Genomic DNA, 21,261 nt, shown 5'->3' with positions numbered 1-21,261 from the left:
GAAACCCCATGTCCAACCCCAATTACCAAAGATAAGAACACTCCTAAACTTAAGAAACGGTAATTGCACTGAATAAACGAAATATTATGTAACAAGGTGTTACATGTCGTCATGTTTGATCAAGGGAGACCTCAGGTTTAATAAATAACTCACAAGACTAAAGTATAGTCTATCTAAAACATTAAACTCCTTGGGGACAAAGTATAAGCTGCATTATGTCAGGTAGAAAACAGCACTTTACTAGTTGGAATGTTGCATTATACTTGTTTAAAGTGGTAAAAGAGTACATGGTTTAAAATGTTCTTATCCATTTGTGCTAAAGAGTTCAACTCAGGCAGAAAGGATTTCAGTAAAAAGGTATTGGCATTAATCACTTTCTGGCAATGGGTAAACTGCATTGTACTGGTCCTATAGAGCTGTTTAAAGATTTTTCACTGTTGTCATCCAGTGAATTGTAAGAATGCCAAATTAAAAGAGATATAAATGTGTCCTGTTGTTTTGCATGTAATGCTTTTGAAACTATTTATTTTGGGATTTTAGATACAGTAAGATATTCTAGACAGACCTCAATAATTACATAAACACAGTCGATGTTGTTTTAGTTCTCTTCTACCATATATATTGTCACAATGAACTATATCCTAAGATGTGCTTGTAAAATGTTTGTATTTAGTTTACCATTAATAAAAATAATTTTTAAAAAAACTCCGCCAGGGTGGAATAGTTCATTTGTAGTTCTACGTGTACAATATGCAAATGAGGCGATGGCGTCATTTAGCGACTACTAGCGACTTTTGGGACAGGCATTAGCGACTTTCCTTGCTGAGCAGTTGGCAACAGTGCCACTGAGTCCGTGTCCATTTCTGCTTAGACCGCTTCTGCGATTGGTATGAAGCTATATAACTATTTCCTGCTGTGTGTAAATAAAAGTGAAAGTATTTTAAAGCTGGAGTCTCCATTTTGTCAAGAAACACGGATAAGATTCTGGAATATAAAGACATTTTGTATAGCAAGGTAAGATTGTATTTAACAGATACAATTATTAAAAAAAAATAATAATAAGCACGTTTAACACACTTATATACAGTGGCGGCGCCGGTGATTTAAGGTTGCAGGTACTATGGAGAAGCTAGATTATTACCTGGTACAGGTGTGATCGGCAGCTGAGAGGCAGCTGGTGTCTGATAGACAAACTTCTCGGCAGGTACGGGCGTTCAAACCCATACTTTGACTTCTTAGCTACGTGCCTGACTATAAAATGCACACATATCAGCTATGCAGCATAATTATATAAATAAATTCTAACTTGTAGCTCACGCAGCCCTTGGTGTATTTTGGACAAAAAATGTACAATTCAGGTCGGCCTATAAAAACCAAAGCCAGAAAAAATTATTTGTGTTGTTTTAACTGTCTTGTTGGGGGGAAAATGATTTGTTCAGCAGAGGTCTTTTTCTAATTTAAAAATAAAATTTATTGTAAGGCAGATTTTGATAATTTGTGGGCTTATGTGTGAGAGTAAAAGATCAAGACATAAAATGCAGTAGAAATTCCAGGTCTCATACCAGTATATAAATTAATAGAAGCGGCGTGAAAAATACACTCAGACTGGATCTGAAATGAAATAATGGCTTTGATGTTAAAGTATCAAATGTTAACTTTACTTCTATAATGCAATCAACAAAATTCAATGTGCTGGTGATTTTTTATTTGGTGACTGGAAAGGATCAGTCAGGACCTCAAAAGGGAGGCACTTTCAATTCAGTCATTCAGGCTAAATGGCAGGACACCCCCCATCCCGCATGTCCCCATTGGCTACCTACTTGTAGTTGAATCTCTGACTCTCGGTTGAATGAAACTCTTGTAGCTCTTCCTTGCTGTCAGTTTTGATGTCATGGTGAATGTTCATTGCCGGAAGCCCAGGGCGTCGGCTGTCTGAGAAACTTGCTGAGTTTGTCGGTGCAGATTATTGAAATGATGTTACATCACTTATTATTGTGTGGAACAGGGAAGGTCGACATACAGGCCAGATTTACTACTGAATTATAAACATGTCATGGGTTGGTCCCTCTTCTAATTGGTGATTGGACTGACAAAGTCCTTCATCCTCCACTATGGAAAATTGCTGATCACCCAGTGCAATCATCTCCATTATTTTAGTAGTTGTTTCTTTAGCTCTGGTGCTGCTAACTTTGAATACTGATAAAGCTCTAATATCAGCCAGCAGTACTGGTAATTAAACCAGTGCATTGGCAGATTAAATCATGGGCCCCAGGGCACGTACCTTTCAAGACGCCCCCCCCCCCGCCATATACGTTATGCCACTTCTTCCCCCTGGGCTGTCCAGAGTACCAGAGGATTTTATCTGAAAATGATTGCTGACTGCCTTCACAAACAGGGGACAGAGCTTCGGAGTCTCATGTAAATTAACTGGGCCCTGAGACCCCAAAACCCACAGTTTCCATTAACCAGTGTGCTAAGATGCAAACAACAAGCACTGCATAGTTACTGGAAGATTTCGTCCAAAAACGGGTGCTGATGGTCGCCATGGGGATCAGCGCTCGAGGCCCCCCTAGGTAACTGAAGGGCCCCAAAACCACAGCTGGCCAAAACTGTGCAGGATCTAAAGGTGCATTTCCACTTGCATACAGGAACCACGCCATACCCGACCCGTTCCACGTAGAGATAATTATTACTGTGCGGTTCCAGCTCCCTTTAATTGTCCACTGCACGTGGGTCGGCTCGGTAAAGCTGTTGCCAGGTTTGTAGAGCAAAGTGACACTTATTTACAATGATTGAACTGTGGGTGAACATGGTCCTCCAGAATGGTTTAGTTGTCCTTGGCAGTGACACGCACATCTAGAACAAGTCGTGGGCTTCAGGAATGCCATGATGTTGCAGTCCAGACCATCACTGGTCCACCCTCATGCTGCACTCTGGGTACACAGCAGTCTGTGTGGTAACCCTCTTTGGGGCTTTTCCACACCGGAACTGTAGGAAAGACATTGGAAAACAGTAATGTGGACATGCAGGTTACATTAGCCTAAGCTAATATGTCCAGATCATATGTCCAAGACAGGATTTACATTAAGTGTATTTCCAGTGTATATTTAACCAGCCTCATGAATCGACACAAACCTCGGATTTGGGCTCACGGTCTGGTGCAATTTCAGTGCAGCAATTTCATTTTCACAGGAGCCCCAGCATCAGTCATCTGGTCTGGATCGGCACAGAAATGGAGGGAGCTGCTTCTGAAATGACCCCCCCTGTGGAGTGTAAAACAAAGACAACTGGGAGGTGAGACAGAACCTGCGTCTGATTGAACTGCTTTTCAAACCAACATGAAAAATCTCCCCAGCATTTTTGAAAGAGAGAGCAATCATCCATCCATCCATCCATCCATTTTCCAAACCGCTTATCCTACTTGGTCGAGGGGGGTCCGGAGCCCATCCCGGAAGCAATGGGCACGAGGCTGGGAACAACACAGGATGGGGGGCCAGCCCATCACAGGGCACACTCACACACCATTCACTCTCACATGCATTCCTACGGGCAATTTAGCAAGTCCAATTAGCCTCAGCATGTTTTTGGACTGTGGGGGGAAACCGGAGTCCCCAGAGGAAACCCCACGACGACATGGGGAGAACATGCAAACTCCACACACATGTGACTCAGGCAGAGATTCGAACCCGGGTCCCAGAGGTGTGAGGCAACAGTGCTAACCACTGCACCACCATGACGCCCCCGCTCAAAAATATGACTTTGAGTATTTTTTTAAATATAATTAATTATAAATAGCAGTGATTGTAGGAATAATACCCATATTAGACAGGAACACTGTCAGGGTCGTGTTGTGAAGAACATTGTGATTCATGATAAAACGACTGTTACAGCCCACTAGCATGCATGTCTCTTTGGGTCTATAGTCAGGCCATAATACCAAAGCAGAAGGGGCTCCTAGCCAGGGCTCAGTGTGGAACATGTTACTACGTGTAGATTAATAAAAAGACCTCGGCATCTTCATTCTCCTCCTTCTAATTCCCCAATCAGCCAGTTCTTTTATACTAGAGGGAGTAAACAGATCATCCATCCTATCAGAAATGGTCACAAATAATGAAGTGGAGCATAAACTAACCAGTAAACATATAAACAAATAAATCAATAAACAGGAATAAAAAGCAACGACAGCCAAGTCTAGCAACTGATACTTTAACAGTCATATTAAACCTTTAATATTGGAATCTTAACTTTGAGTGAGACAATTTATTTCACATTAAGACTAACTGTAAACAAGCCTGTTTGCGTAAGAGCTTCATGGGATATGAAAGTACATGAAGGCAGAGCAGAAGGCTAAATAACTGAAGATTTAATGTGAATTATATGGACTATGTTTAAATAATGAGGATTTTCCTCTGTCCACAGTGTCCAGATGGAGAGAGCAGGCTCACCTGTACCCAGCTGTGTTTCCATGAAGAGTGACGAGTCAATGGAACGACCAATCGGCTTCAGAGAGGGACCATTTCCATCAGATCAAAGGTAAATGTGCATTTAAATAAAGCGAGACACCCCCCTGTAGACACCCTTCTGTCACACATCACTCCTGCAACTCTTCCCCACCTACTCCACCCTGTCTGTACCCTCTTCTTCAATTTCTTGCTGCACAGAAATAAGATCCTGGAATAATGTAAAGATATTTTATATTGCAAGGTAAGATTTTCCGATGATACTTTTCTTGAGGGTAAACTCACCTCAGTTCCTATTGTAGCACAAATCATGAACAAATCATGTAGAAATATAGTCGTTGTAGCTCTCTTCATGACAACACAGGCACAGGTCGGTACTTTAAAAAACGGGTGTTTATTACTTGGACGTGGCTCATTCGGCTGACAAATCCACCGTTTTGCCATCAGGTCAACAGACGGTACACCAGCACACTTCACCCCATGAGAACTACATTTTTTAATAAAACATAACATAAATACATCAGGGGCGGCATGGTGGTGCAGTGGTTAGCACTGTTGCCTCACACCTCTGGGACCCGGGTTCGAGTCTCCGCCTGGGTTACATGTGTGTGGAGTTTGCATGTTCTCCCCATGTCGTCGTGGGGTTTCCTCTGGGTACTCCGGTTTCCCCCCGCAGTCCAAAAACATGCTGAGGCTAATTGGAGTTGATAAATTGCCCGTAGGTGTGCATGTGTGAGTGAATGGTGTGAGTGTGAATGGTGTGTGAGTGTGCCCTGCGATGGGCTGGCCCCCCATCCTGGGTTTTTCCCTGCCTTGTGCCCATTGCTTCCGGGATAGGCTCCGAACCCCCCGCGACCCAGTAGGATAAGCGGTTTGGAAAATGGATGGATGGATGGATGGAGGTCCAGAAATTTGACAGACAGTTGTTGCCAAGTCTCAGTCAAACATGGAAGATCTAAATTATGGTTGATGAGGAGATCCTGGATGAGATGCCCCTTGCTCGTAAATGAGCGGATGTTTAATAAGCCGAAGTTGACAAGGATGTTGTAATTGTTGTCGGAGTTGTTAACCGACCTGGTTAGGCTGGCTAATAGCTCGTGGTTAACAAGCCGGCCGGTGTTGCATTGAGTGCATCGAGAGGTGGACCAATAGGATTTTATCGGTTTGGAGATGTCAGAGTGAAAATGCCGACGAGATCTCAGATTAATGTACCTCCTATGAGGCAGGAAAGTAATGTCTGGATGGAGGAGAAACTCTGCCGGTGGAGGCTGCAACAAGTGAGATCGGAGCCGGAGAAGCTCCTCTGCCGAATACTGAAAAAGTCCAGCACCAGGTCGATAGACGAGGGATAGGAGAGTCCTGACGATCGCAGACAAAACATAAATACCACCAGCCCACATCACTGTCGGAACCAAGCAGCCCAGATAAACACACCTAAGTGGTCCTGTAGCCGAGACTACGGTAAACTAATCTTGGTCCACTCGCAAAAGTAAATCAGCGATGATAGCAAAAGAGATTAGAGGAAAATCTCTTAGGCGAGAAGCAACTACAGTCGGTAGTTACAATATACAGAAAAAACAGTATAAATGACCGGAAAGTACCGGAGAGTAACGGCAGCAAGACACACCAGCATTCACTCATCTGGGTATTGGGCTCCCAGTAATGCATAAGTAATAGCATAATACTACATTATTTGTGTACCCTGAAGTAAAGTGTTACCAGTTTTAGTTAATGAATAGAACCAATAATAAAACAAGCATGTATGACACTTACATGCAGTGGTGGTGCCAGTGAATTAATGTTGCAGGTGTTTTATGGGAGCTGGATTGTGTATTGCGGGTGTCATACACTGTTACTCAAACCAGTGCAGGGGGGGACACCTAAACAGTGGCCAAATATTGTAAATAAATAAGTTAAAGATACACAGATACCCTTCATGTTCACAGAGGCCCCAGCAGCAGTCATCTGGTGTGGATCGGTACAAAAATGGAGGGAGCTGCTTCTGAAATGACCCCCCCTGTGGAGTGTAAAACAAGGGGAATTGTACGGTAAGACAGGACCTGTGTGTTTGTACTGCTTTACGAACAGACATTAAAACATCTACCCAGCATTTTCGAAAATGAGCACAATCGGTTTTAACTTATTTAACTTTCTTGAGACATTTTAGACTTTTGGGAACTGACCAAAATATAATGTGGGGTAATTTTATCCCCCACCCCCCCAGGGAATAAATTGTCATTGTTGCGACAGCATCTATGCCACTAGCTGAGGTGGCAGTATTTTCAAAAAATATATATTCTCAAAAACGTGGCAATAAGTTTTTTAAATGCTAATCAGTAATAGTTATAAAAAAATTCCAGTGATCACAGGAGTAAAAGGAACAGGAATAAGACAGGAACACTGTCAGGGTCGTGTTGTGAAGAACATTGTGATTTATGGTAAAACGACTGTTACAGCCACTAGCATGCATGTCTCTCTGGGTCTATAGTCAGGCCATAATACCAAAGCAGAAAGGGGTCCTAGCCAGGGCTGGCTCAGTGTGGAACATGTTTGTCACGTTTCAGTGAGCGTGGGTAATGCGCACAGGCAGACAGGCAGGCAAGGATCAGGCAGGAAGTCCAAAGTCAGGGAAACTCGGGGTTTATTCAAATGACCAAGGACTAGAGAGATCAGACGATAACTAACATCAGCTAACATCAATGACAGACGAGGAACTGAGGTAAGACATGGACTGAAATAGACCAAAAAACAGAGTACAGCTGGGTACAATCAGGGAAGCACACGTGGATAATCAGGGGGGCGTGGCACACACGAGGAGTGGACGAGCTGGGTGTGACAATGTTAATACGTGTAGATTAATAAAAAAGCCTCAGCATCTTCATTCTCCTCAATCCTCTTCATCTTCCCCAATCAGCCAGTTCTTTTATACAAGAGGGAGCAAACAGATCATCCATCCTATCAGAAATGGTCACAAATTGTGAAGTAAAGTGCAAACAAAAAAATTAATATATAAACAAATACATTGATAAACAGGAAAAAGGCAACAACAGGCAAGTCTAGCAACAGAGGTTGCAAGACTGATACTAAACGTTTCATATTGGAATCTTAATTTCAGATGAGACAATTTATTTCACATTAAAGCTAACTGTAAACAATTATGTTTGCATCAAGAGCTTCACAGCATATCAAAGTACAGGAAGGCAGAGCAGGATGCTAGACAGCTGAAGATTTAATGTGATGCTGTCCTAATATGAATTATATTTATATATTGAGGGTCTTTCCTGTCACTGTCCACAGTGTCCTGTTGGAGAGAGCAAGCTCACGTGGACCCAGCTGTGTTACCATGAAGAGCAACAAGTCAGTGATGGAACCAGTCACCCTCAGTGAGGGACCTTCTTCATCAGCTCATCGGTAAATGTGCATTTAAACTGACACTGTTTATAACACTAAGATTCTCAGTCAAAAGGCGTACAGGCTCACACAAGCTATGAGGAAAAGCTTTATAATCAATATATAATTGTTTTACTTTTTCAAATCTCATTGTCTTTGAGAATTTCAACAGAAATTCCGACTGTATTCTATATGAATTACACCTGAGGTAAAGGGATGCAGATTACTGTAAAAACGGACTTTCTGCGAGCTGGAATGGGAAGTTAATTAATTGAAAAGTATGTTGTAAATATCAATCCTCAGCATAAAGCTGGAAAAAAGAAAGGCTCACTTGCACCTTGCGGTATATCGATTAAGGAGGACTGGACAATAGATTGTCCTCTTCTGGGATGGACGTTTCTGCTTTGATAAAACATAAATTCATTATCATGGACTCATTAAATTTTCCCAGATTGATTCTTCAGTTTCAACATGTTTAATGGACCAGGCTTCTCCTTCTTCTTCTTATCAATCTGCTCCCATTAGGCGTCACCACAGTGGATCATCTGTCTCCTCCCTCAGTCCTTCTCCTTTTCCTACAGATCAAAGGCAAATATACATGTAAACAAACACAAGACACCCCCCTGCAGATATGCTTCTGTCACACATCACTCCTGCCACTCTTCCACACCCACTCCATCCTGTCTGTACCCTCTTCTTCACTTCTTTATTCCACTCTCCATTACTTTGGACAGTTGACCCCAAATATCTTATCTCCTCCAAATTCAATGCAGAGAAAGAGAGACTGGTTGCGATTGGGGTCATTGTACCGGTACCACATAGGCAACGGACAACACCATTGGTGCTGGATTATAAAAATGGGTCAACTCATCTGGGAGGGGCCTATAATGTGATCTTACACCCTGTACTAACCAATGAATAGTACCTACTTTTTCTTATTGAGGAACTGATTTCTGATTGCATAGTTGATTGAAGTTTAGCAAAACAGATTTCACCCAGGCCTAACAGTGCACATACTGGGGCGACATCAATGACCTCAAGACTCAGGAGCACATGACTGGCAGGCACTGTTATACACAACTAATGAGGGAACTGATGAGGGGCAGCTGGAGTGATCCACAGGAGGGCTGAAACGAGAGGGAGCACGAATGAGTAATAGTTGTGACTCTATCGAGCCACACTAGAGAGAGAATGAGAGGGGCAGGAATACAGGGCGTGACAGCTCCCCCTCCCCAACCCGTGCACTCCGGGCACAGATGGCAGACCGAGGGGGGGACCTACAGGGCCCAAGCAGCAAGGCAAGGAACAAGAGGGACACCAGATTGGACAAGGGCCAACAGGACACTGGATGACCTGACACGACAGACCGAACCATAAATTGAGTACCTCAAGAGGGGTACCAAACGAGCAGGGACTAGCAAGAGACACATGAGATGAGACTGGGGCAACACAGCAGCATGGAACACAAAGTGGACCAGAACAGGGTGGACAAGTGAAGGGTCACCAGGGTGAGGACCAGGCAACCAGGGGGGAACCACACACCAGGGAGTAGGAAAGGCGGGACAGAGCACTGGGGCAAAAACTGAGATGGGGAATGAGGGAACGGGGCTGAGCTAGGAGGTCCTCTGGACCCCGGGAAGCGGGGTGTCGACCCCGGAACACGAGCCCCCCCGGGCTTCGGGAGGACAGCAGGACCAGGGGGAGCCAAGGGGACAGTAGTGCTGGGCTGAGAGGCGCCGCCAGGGCTGCAGGGCTGGGACCAGTGGAGTCTGTCAGGCAAGAACAGAGACTGAGACCCAAACTAAGATGCACTCGGGACCGACCCCCCCTGGTGGCGTCCCCTCACTTATTCTCTGGGAGGTGGAGACCCAGCTGAGTCTCTTCTTACATCTCCCTCTGTATCAGGAGCCTCGCCGGACCCTAGAGTGTTATGGCAGACTCATTCCAGACCATAATATAAAACGGAACATGGCAACTAAAGTTCAAGGTTTAAAGCAAAACTACAGTTAATTGAAATTAGACCAACAATAAACAATAATGTCCAGGGGAACGTAAATGTATTTAGTGGATGGAATAGAAGAGTCAGTATGCTAGATATATAGAGAGAGAGACTGAACTATAAAGAAAAAAGGGAGGCGAGAAAAAGAAATATGCCAGTGCAAGGAGGAAAGTCAAAAGGTGCGAATGAAGAAAAGTGTCTCCTGAGAGAGAGATGGGACCCCTTTATAACGCCAGCATCCCTACAGGTGCCCTCAATAATGGTATTAACCTAACCAGGCCCCGCCCTGTCTGTGCACTGGCAGACGAAGACCAAAAACTGTGGATCTCTTCCAGTTGGTGAACACAATGCTCTCCAAGCTCAACAGTGGCTCGGACCCCCAACAAGCTGTGGAGATCTGCCGTCTGCTGGCAGAGCTACAGGGAGTAATTGACTGTGAGGTGCCCAAGTGTCGCCCATCTCCTGAAGTGTCTGAGGACGTGTCCGCTTTTTTCTTGTGGCCTGCCACAGAGGTTTCTCATGGGGGCAGATAACTCTCTGCAGCTCTTCCTACCATAGTAGGGCACAGGAAGAAAAAGTGGTGGAGGCAAGCAAGTTCCCCAATGCCCTGCCCTGCAGGACACACCTCTACACCCTGCCCAGGAGATGTTGCTACTGCTACGCCAGTTCCTGGTGAGATCCCTGAAGAACCCGTCCTGATCCCAGCTGAGCTCCACCTGTCTTGCAAGGTTCCCTGGCCATGTCCAGAAGTGTCTGAACTCGTATTCAGAGATCCCAGCTGAGCTCCACTCGTCTCCTGAGATCTCCGTGGAGCTCCACCCATCTCCAGAGATCTCCATCCATCTCCCGAGGTGTCCGAGCTCCACCTATCCTCTTAGATACTCCACGCATCTTCTGAGGTGTCAACCAAGCTCCGCCCATCTTCCGAGGCATCCGAGCTTCATCCATCTGCAAAGATCTCCACTGAGGTCCGCACAACCCCCAAGGTGTGCGCCAAGCACTGTCCATCTCCTGAGATGCCCGTCCTGCTAAAGTCAATGCTAAAGACTCTGCATGAGCAACTGAAGGAGAGCAAATCATGGCCGTGGTTGGAAGAGTGGGAGGCTGTGTCCAAGCGGGCAAAAATAGTGCTAATGAGCAAGAAGGTGTTGCCACATTTTGAACCGTCTTTGCCACTCGAGCTCAGCTGCCATGACTCCCCATGTGAACTGGCAGCCATGATGTCCGACATCATCGGGAGAAACCAATAGATTTTGCTTCAAAAATGCCAAAGAAGTGAGAAATTGAAAAAGAAACCCTGGGCAGTATCTGGATTAAAAAGTTCCACACTTACCCTTTCGGATGAAGATTCACCCAAATGATGGACCATCAGCCCCTGACATCCATTTCCAGTCCATATTCAGGGCCAGCAGCCCTGGCTGCAAACTTCATGCAGTGCTGGACGCTGCTCCTGGGTGCCCAGTGTAGGTTCCCCACAGCCTGAATAAAGGCGGCCCCACCTTTATCAATACCCCTCCCCTATAGTCTGACTGACCTTTACTGACCTGTACTGGCCAGCTGATAAACATGCAACATCCGGACCCAAAATATAAAGTTCAGGATTGAGACTCCAGAATTCAGAATTCTTATCACTGATCGGACTCTTCCCTGGGAGAATAGACCAGCAGATCGATTTCTGAAAATTATCCAGTGACTAACAGTATGACACGTTGCAGTTTGCTGAGAAGAGCCCTTAAGCCTGACCTCACTGCACCCTGGGATTGGCCAGCATGTCCCTGACAAAGTATCCAGTTGGATTTTACAGGACCAGTCAAAGGGGCCAAGCTACTGGAGGCTGTGGAGACACATTCAACGTGGCCAGAGGTGGCTGTTATTTCAACTGTCACCTCTGAACAGATATGAGGGAGAGGTTTTGCTGCTTAATATTAATATAAAAGTAAATTAAAAAAAGAAGTAAAATCAACTTGCTATATTTGAGAAGGTGTCACTTGCCAATTGTTGAAACTTCAATGCAGTGGGTGTAAAACAGTGAAATTACAATCACATTTATGGATATAAGTTGCTCAATCAGAAGATATATTTTCTATATTTTACATCTGTTATAGCTGCCCATGAAACCAAGGCTAGTGTGTACCTCATTCTCAAAATGCGTATAAAAATCTGAGAGATACTAATACTCAGCTTCTTATAACAGATCATTATGAATGCACAGGCTACTTAATCATTCTTTCTTTTATTTAATTTTTTTACTAAACAGGGGATGGGAAATAAAATGTGCTGAATTAACAGGTAGTTGCTGCAGAGCGGATTACCTTCTCTGGGGCCCCTAGGCTGACGTGAGTAGGTGCCCCTATGTGGGCAATTCCAACTATTTTTTGGAGCCGAAAGAGAAACAAGAGGGAATTTAACACGATGGAACATCAAAAACATGCTAATCAAAGTGCGGGATTTCAGCAGTGTGGGGTGTCACAATGGCTCGATGTTCGCTATTAAACGATAGGATGACACACATTAAACGTACGATAAGCATTGTAGGGGTGTAGCAATGTACTGTGGCACAAAGTCACTTATTAATGTTATCGCAAGAGGGCGCAACAAGCATAATTGGTTTGCTTTCAGGTTTTGTTTTTGCATTTTGCGCTGTTCTGCAGAATAAGGGAAACAATGCAAAAGAAGAAATGGTTTGAAAACAGCTTCTTTGTAAATATACATGCCCAAGGAGACAGAATAAAACCAGCGAAATCATCTGTGTGAAATCATCTTAATCACTTTACAAGAAGTAACCCCTGAATGTCATTGAGTAACGGAGCTACATGCCAAACCGTCTCTCCTGGCTGCTACCTGCTGTCTCTCTGTACTGCCACTAGATGTCACTGCTTCTCTTATACTGTCATAAGAAAGCTGATGTCAGGAAGCCGCCCTTATGAAATAAGCTCAGAATGTGGATGGCAATTACATCTATTTAAATACAAATGTAGGTTATTATTCCCCCAAGCAGCAGCAGTGGTGGGCAGTGTCAGTGCAGGACCTTTGTCTTTCCATAAAATGCCTATTTTAGCGGCGGCACAGAGGACAGCGCTGTGGCTTCACCCCCCCAGTGTTGGAGGCTGAGCCCCCTGTCTGTCTGCAGCTGCACGCTCTCCCTCTATCACATGGGTTTCCTCCTGCCGTCCAAAAACACGTGTTTAGGCTACTTTCTAAATTCCCCATGACATATGACAGCCTCTGTGTGTCTGTGCCCTGTGATGGACTAGAATCCCCCCCAGGTGAACCCGTATCCTAGGACTTCTGCTCTCTGTCCCACCCCCAAACCGGGATAAGTGACTGGAGGATGGATGGATGGATGGATGGATTAATGGATGGATATTTGTGTTTTATTCGCAGGGACCCAGTGAAAAGGTGTAATTCACACCCACATAATCGAGACTTATCATCCGTCTTCAAGGTGCATTTACTAATGAAGTATATTTTCTAAAATTTCATCTAAATTAACATACATCTTCCACAGATGTACAATAAGTAGTTGATCCTGTCAAAGTGATGATACTTACAACAAATTCACAAGAAAAATAATAAAATGATTTGGTGCCCAGAGTGATAATAATTAAACTGTAACTGTTCATTTCAGTTACTGGAGAAAAAAGCTCAAATGTTTCTGAAGGATGAGCTGATGAAATTCCAAAGGTACCTGGATCAGAATGACCCAGAATGCTCTGAGCCTCAGCTGGAGGAGGACAATGACCTGGACAGTGATGGTCAGATGCAGAAGACCTGTGGTAGAGAGGGAGCTCTGAAGATCACACTGTACATCCTGAGGACCATGGAGCAGAATGATCTCGCTGACATGCTGGAGAAGAGTAAGAGCTGAACCTCATTCAGTGTGTGTTTGATTTGCCACAGAGAAATAGTTTATGAAAAACTGTATATTAAGTTTCAGTTTATCATTTGATGTAATTTGATTTAATTTCACATATATGAGTTTTAAAAAAGGGGTGATATGGTGATGCAGTGGTTAGTGCTGCTGCCTCACAGCGAGAAGGTCCTGGGTTTCGTCTCAGGTCCTTTCTGTGTGGAGTTCCCACTCTCTCCCTGTGTTCACGTGGGTTTTCACTGGGGGCTCCGGTTTCCTCCCACAGTCCAAAACCATTCAAGGTAGGTTGATTGGTGTGTCTAAATTAGCCCTGTATTTGTGTTCATGTCAGTGTGTGTCCCTGTGGTGTGTTGTGCTGCCCAGGGTTGGTTCCTGCCTGTTCCCAGAATGAGCTCCAGTCCTTCTCACGACCCCTGTTGGGATTAAGCAGTTTCAGAAAATGGATATATGGAGTTTAAAAGAGCATTTTTCTCTCATTTCGTTTCAGGGCATCTTCTGTTGCAATGTCAACGTAGAATCAAATGTAACCTGAAGCAAAAGTTTGAGTGTGTATTTGAAGGGAAAGCTAAGGAAGGACAGCCAACACTTCTCAAAGAGATTTACACAGAACTCTACATAACTGAAGGGGGAGCTGGAGGAGTCAATGATGAACATGAAGTGAGACAGATTGAAACAGCATCCAAGAAAAGGGTAACAGAAGATACTACAGTCAAGTGCAATGATATATTTAAACCCTTATATGGGCGTGTGACACCTATCAGAACTGTACTCACTAAAGGGGTGGCAGGTATCGGGAAAACAGTCTCTGTGCAAAAAGTTATTCTTGACTGGGCAGAAGGAAAAGCAAACCAGGACATTCACTTCATATTTGCTCTTCCTTTCCGGGCCCTGAATTTGATTAAGGATGAATACAGTCTGATTGATCTGCTTCACCATTTTCTCCCAGAACTGAAATCATTTAAATCCGCCGAGCTGTTAAGGTACAAAGTTTTGTTGATCTTTGATGGTCTGGATGAGTGTCGCCTTCCTCTAGATTTTCAGAACAATGAGAGTTGGTTTGATGTAACAAAAAAAACGTCACTGGATGTGCTGTTGACTAACCTCATTAAGGGGAATCTGCTCCCATCAGCTCTCCTCTGGATAACCTCCCGACCTGCAGCAGCCAATCAGATACCTCCTGAGTGTGTCCACCAGGTGACAGAGATACGAGGTTTCAATGATGCCCAGAAGGAGGAATATTTCAGGAAGAGATTTAATGATCAGAGCCTGGCCAGCAGGATTATCACACATGTGAAATCATCAAGGAGCCTCTTCATCATGTGCCACATTCCTGTGTTCTGCTGGATTTCAGCCACTGTTCTTGAGAGTCTTTTTAGTGAGTCTGACAGTGGAGAAATTCCAAGGACTCTGACTGAAATGTACACACACTTCCTGATCTTTCAGGCGAGTTTAAAAAATGACAAGTATACGGAAAACGGTGAAACAAAGCTTAATAAATGCACTGAATCAGGCAAGAAATTCCTTTTAAAACTTGGCAAACTGGCTTTTCATAACCTTGAGAAAGGCAATCTCATATTTTATAAACAAGATCTGACAGAGAATGGAATTGATGTCACAGAGGCTGCAGTTTACTCTGGAGTGTGCACAGAAGTCTTTAAAGAGGAGTATGGGTTGTACCAGGAGAAGGTGTACTGCTTTGTGCATCTGAGCATCCAGGAGTATCTCGCTGCTTTATACATGTTTCTGTTAAACTCATCAGCTAATCAGCTGAAGACTGCAGTGAATGAGGCATTAAAGAGCAAGAATGGACACTTGGACCTCTACCTCCGCTTCCTCCTTGGCCTCTCGACAAACTCCAGTAAGAGTCTGTTAAAAAGACTACTGGGCCAGACAAGAACAAGTTCACATAACAGTAAGAAAACAGCTAAATATATCAAGGAGAAAATACAAGAGAATTTATCTGCAGAAAGGACCATCAACCTGTTCCACTGTCTGAATGAAATGGGTGACAATTCTCTAATAGAGGAAGTACAAAGATACCTGAGTTCAGGAAGGCTTTCATCAGCAAACCTCTCACCTGCACAGTGGTCAGCTCTGGCCTTTGTGTTACTGATGTCAGATAAGGAGCTGGATGTGTTTGATCTGAAGAAATACATCAGATCAGATGAAGGTTTTCAGAGGCTGCTGCCTGTGATCAAGAAATCTAGGACAGCTCTGTAAGTGATCTTACATCCGTCTATTGCTAAAGAAGTACAGATGTTATTCATGATACTGCTTTTATCAAAACAATTGGAGTGTATTTATAAAGACCACCTAGGAATTCTTTTTAATTTTGCATACTGCAGGATATATATATATATATATATATATATATATATATATATATATATATATATATATATATATATATCTTTTAACATTCTCGGTGTGGTGTGCGATCCAGTGGGTTTGGACTCTGTGCCTGTGTTCAGAAGGTCACTGGTTTAAATACCTGGCCGGCAGAGTGATGCTGGTTTTGGGCCCTTGAGCAAGGCCCTTACCCACCAGCTTCAGGGGGCTGGATGCTGGCCAACCCTGCACTCTGACCTGTATGTGTGTCAGAGAGAGCAAGATCAGAGAGGCGACAGCACTATTTTACCAGGGAGATGAATAAAGCATCACTATTTCATCCCTGTCTGACAGGATTGATAATTGTCTGATTATTATTTTGGAAATTTAACAGGTTCTCAGGTACAGAAAAACAGAAAATAAGGATTTCAGTCATGGTGTCAGCAATTCAAACGTCATATAAAGAAAAAATAATTTAAAAAACTTAAGCTTTTCTTGACATTCAGATCTCACATAAACTCACACACACACACACACACACACACACATACACACACACACGCACACACACATACACACGCACGCACACACACATACACACGCACGCACACACACACACACACACACGCACGCACACACACACACACACACACATACACACACACACACACACACACACACCCACCCACACACACACACACAAACACACACACACACACACACACACACACATATTCCAGGCAGGAACTGAACCCAAAACCCTAGAACCCCTGGGTCGGCTGTAGTACTGATCACTGACCCCCAGCGCTGCTCAGAGCTTTATAAAAATACTTATGCGTATATTACAGAGTCTCAGGGTAGCTCACCTTGTAAGGTCATTAAAATGCAGGTTCCTCTCAGCTGAGTCTCAAGAAAAAACTATTTGTGTTGCTGACTAGGACAGGGAAATAACAAAATATCTGATATATTTAAATATCCCAGTTAATGAATGGATTTTAGAGCATGTTCACTCTCATACTCTTATTCAAACTGGCTCTGTAAGACAATATAGAACAGGATTTCGGAATGTATGACTTATGAAAATGTACAACAAATAGAGAAAATACACTGTAAACTCACAGGAGAAGCTGTATTGTACCAACATCTATTCATCTGAGTAAGTATATACTTCATCATTTGTTGTATTTTAAAATAAAAATGTTTATTTTGATATTTTATTTGATATTCCTGTGTGTGGTGTATGTATTTATATCTTAACACGTTTCCTTTTCCAGGCTGAACAGCTGTAGACTCACAGAGACATGCTGTGAAGTGTTGGCTTCAGCTCTCAGATCAAACTCCTCTCAGCTGAGAGAGCTGGACCTGAGTGACAATGACCTGCAGGATTCAGGGGTGAAGCTGCTCTCTGCTGGACTGGGGGATTCACACTGTAAGCTGGAGATACTGAGGTCAGTATTACTCTTTATTCCATACTGTAATCTGTAATTATTGAAATATTTAGGACAATACAGAACGGGATTTCGGAATGCATGACTTATGAGAATGTACAGCAAATAGCCAAAGACATAGTAAACTCACAGGAGAAACTGTATTGTAGCAAAATCTGCTCATCTGTGCACATTGATCCAATCCTGATCCACTAGACTTTTCATGGTATCTGTGCTTTGAATTGAAAGTATTAACTGTATTCTTCATGATGGGGAACATGAGGAACATGAGCGGATTGTCTAGTTCCTTTTGAAGTATATGCTGCCTCACTTATTGTATTTAAAAGTAAAAATGTTTATTTTGATATTTTATTTGGTATACCTGTGTGTGGTGTATGTATTTATGTCTTAACACGTTTCCTTTTCCAGGCTGAACAGCTGTAGATTCACAGAGACATGCTGTGAAGTGTTGGCTTCAGCTCTCAGATCAAACTCCTCTCAGCTGACAGAGCTGGACCTGAGTGACAATGACCTGCAGGATTCAGGGGTGAAGCTGCTCTCTGCTGGACTGGGGGATTCACACTGTAAACTGGAGATACTGAGGTCAGATTTACTCTTTATTCTACACTGAAATTATTGAAATATTTATTGGAGTCGTCACATTTATTTAAATGTAATACTCGTACTGGTGAAGTGATCTTATCTATTGGAACTATTTTGTCTGTCCCTCTGCAGGCTGCCAGGCTGTAGAGTCACAGAAGAAGGCTGTTCTTCCCTGGCTTCAGCTCTGAGGTCAAACCCCTCACACCTGAGAGAGCTGGACCTGAGCTACAATCACCCAGGAGACTCAGGAGTGAAGCTGCTCTCTGCTCTACTGCAGGATCCCAAATGTAAACTAGAGAAACTGAAGTGAGTATAGAATGTGTGTCTGCACCTGCAGTGTATGTGGAGAAAATGCAACAATTAAATAAATGGATTCACATGTACTATGTCATTCTGCTTCTGCTATAGTGTGGACCACAGTGGAGAGTGCAGGACCAGACCAGGGGTCCAGAAATGTAAGTTTGTTAGCATGTTTTTGTTTTTTATATCATTAATACTACTTCATGGTAGCATTCACACAATTATTGTTATGTGTGCTTTTTTCCTTTTTTATTTAAAAAGGCTGGTTTAGGTTTAAAGATGACTACTTTCTTAAATAAAAACAGTAGTCTGGGAACTTCTGTAGAAATACATTATGTATTCACAGGCTGGGGGGTCAGACCAGCACATCCTTCGTACCCGACTATCACTCATCTTGCCTACTACTCGCGCACCGCACTCCCTCTCTTTCTCTCCTCCTCTCCCTCCCTCCTGCTCTGCACCTGTACACCGTCAGCACGCGCACCCCCGCCCCTCCCTACGTTTAACCTGATGGTATGAACCTTGTCTGCCTCAGCACGTGATTGGTCGCACGGCTCGCACGCCGTTAACACAGACTTCAATCATAGTCAAAGCAGTATTGAGCGCTGAGCCGCCTAGACGTCTTTTTAAATAAGAATGTCTCTCGGTCCGGATCCGGATCTTTTGGTCGGCTCGTTCGCGACAAACACATCATTAGTCGGTGCTGAACGCTGCTGGAGGGAGGTATGTGTCCGAAGTGGTTTGAAGGAAGTTCTTATTTTGAAGTAAATTCAAATTAACCTGTAGTGGTACTCTTTGGGGTACAGTTTTATATTTAACGTGTTTGATTAATGTTGTTTATATTGTTGTTTACGTAAGGAATAATTGACGACGGGCCGTTGAATTATTAGAAAATAATGCACACCCGAGGTGGTAATGCGGCCACGACGCGAAGCGGAGTGGCCGCATTACCACCTCGGGTGTGCATTATTTTCTAATAATTCAACGGCCCGTCGTCAATTATTCCTTACTTAAACCTGTTACTTTAGCACGCGCAGCATTTAGGCGCGTTTTCCCGCCGGCGTCGCGCGGCCGTCCGACATTTCCTGAGCTATTTCACATACTTTAATTCCTGCTTCGTTAGGGGACGCTGTGCTGTGTTTATATTTTATGTATCGTACAGAATAATATAGCGCAGACTAAAGTGCAGTTCGGTCCCCAGCGAGTCTCACAGTCTCACATGAGTATATTGGGAATAAAATGTGTGTATTGGAGCGAGTTCTGCGTTAGTGAGTGTGTGAGGTGTGACAGTGATAATGATGGAGATGCTGGGCTTCGTCATGGGATTAATCGCTCTTCCTCTTGCCTACAGACTCCTGTCAGCTGACGTTGGACCCCAACACAGCAAACAGCCGCCTGTCTCTGTCAGAGGGGAACAGGAAGGTGACATGGGGGGCAGAGCAGCCATATCATGATCATCCAGAGAGATTTGACTGGTGGGACCAGGTTCTGTGCAGAGAGAGTCTGACTGGTCGCTGTTACTGGGAGGCTGAGTGGAGTGGACATGGAGCCTGGATAGCAGTGACTTATAAAGGAATTGGGAGGAAAGGAAGGAGTGATGATTGTCGGCTTGGAACCAATAACAAGTCATGGAGTCTGTTCTGTATTCCTATCAGTTACTCTGTCTGTCACAATAATAAACAGACTGTCATACCCATAAAGCCCTCAGGCTCCCGCAGAGTAGGAGTGTATCTGGACTGGGGGGCTGGTGCTCTGTCCTTCTACAGAGTCTCCTCTGATGGACTGACCCCCCTGTACAGATTCACCTCCTCATTCACTGAACCCCTCTATCCAGGGTTTTGGGTGAATTCAAACTCCTCAGTGTCGCTGTGCATGCTGGGATAGCTCACTGTGCTGGAGGAATCATTTTTACCTTATCAGAGTCACATGTCGCTGCTTCTCCATGGCAAAAAGGTAAAATCTCTGCTTTTTGAGCAGTATAACCCTATTTACTCTGTCTGATGTGTGACATATGTTAGACAAAAATAAATGGGTTTGGCAAGCTGAACAAACACAGGAAATGACAGTTTTTCTCTCTGATTAAAATGTAATCCTGATGATTGGGGGGGGGGGGGGTTTCTCCCCCTATATGTACATTTTATATGTTTCTGTCTATATATATTATATATTGTATTTGTTATCAGTACACCGATAATAAAGGCTTCATGTTGTATCCTATTAATGTCCTGGTTCAGCGCTGCTCAAAGCATAACTGAGGTGAATGAGTAACATAAATCATATAATACAATTAAATAAATGCACTTTAATGTTAATGAACATAAACAATTATATTAAATCAGTATATATTATAACCATGTAAAAGACGGGAGACATAACTGCGCATAGCCATAGAGTTAAAAAGCAAAATAACATAAATAAATCACATTAGTAACACGTTATATTGAATTATCAAAATACAAGCAGGAATAAATATTTCTTAATTAAAATGGTGAACTTCTAACTCTACCTGACAATCGACAAGCTAGTTAGCGAACGGCGTCTCTCTCACTCCTGTTAGTGTTAAAACATGGGAGAAGAATCATTAAAAGCAAACCGAGTGTTTTCTACCTAAATAAACAATTTCACAAGTAATTAAAAATAAAGCGTAACACATTTTTACTTCTCACAGAAAAATATGGTTTAAGACGGCACAACCCCGCATCCTCCCCCTACTGCCGTCCTGAGGTAACTGCGGGCTTCCAGTCGATCGCATCATTTGAGACCCTGCAGAGAGGGGAAGGTTGTTCCAGAAATGTACTGTGCAGTTTGGTTGACATACCAAATTTCCTCAGCTTTCTCAGGAAGTACAGTCTTTTGTGCGCCTGGTTGATGAGTTGTCTATTA

The 21,261-nt window shown here is 43.5% G+C and overlaps 1 protein-coding gene and 1 long non-coding RNA gene across 2 annotated transcripts in view; one reads left to right on the top strand and one right to left on the bottom strand.

Moving 5' to 3' along the window:
• The window catches only part of LOC125739973 (uncharacterized), a 143,566-nt gene extending 123,209 nt beyond the window's left edge, over positions 1–20,357 (bottom strand). The window contains exon 1 of the long non-coding RNA XR_007397404.1: positions 20,291–20,357. This is a non-coding gene — a long non-coding RNA (uncharacterized LOC125739973). The remainder of the gene's footprint in view (positions 1–20,290) is intronic.
• LOC125739965 (NACHT, LRR and PYD domains-containing protein 3-like) overlaps positions 1–20,595 on the top strand; it is a 94,747-nt gene extending 74,152 nt beyond the window's left edge. The window contains exon 13 of the mRNA XM_049010569.1: positions 19,864–20,595. Coding sequence (XP_048866526.1) covers positions 19,864–20,262 — 399 coding nt within the window. The 3' untranslated portion in view covers positions 20,263–20,595. The remainder of the gene's footprint in view (positions 1–19,863) is intronic.
• Positions 20,596–21,261: the final 666 nt, after the last annotated feature.

Source organism: Brienomyrus brachyistius, chromosome 4, assembly GCF_023856365.1.
Source record: "Brienomyrus brachyistius isolate T26 chromosome 4, BBRACH_0.4, whole genome shotgun sequence".
Lineage (NCBI taxonomy): Eukaryota > Metazoa > Chordata > Actinopteri > Osteoglossiformes > Mormyridae > Brienomyrus > Brienomyrus brachyistius.
Note: the sequence above shows the minus strand (reverse complement) of the source record. Positions and strands in the feature narration are given on the sequence as shown.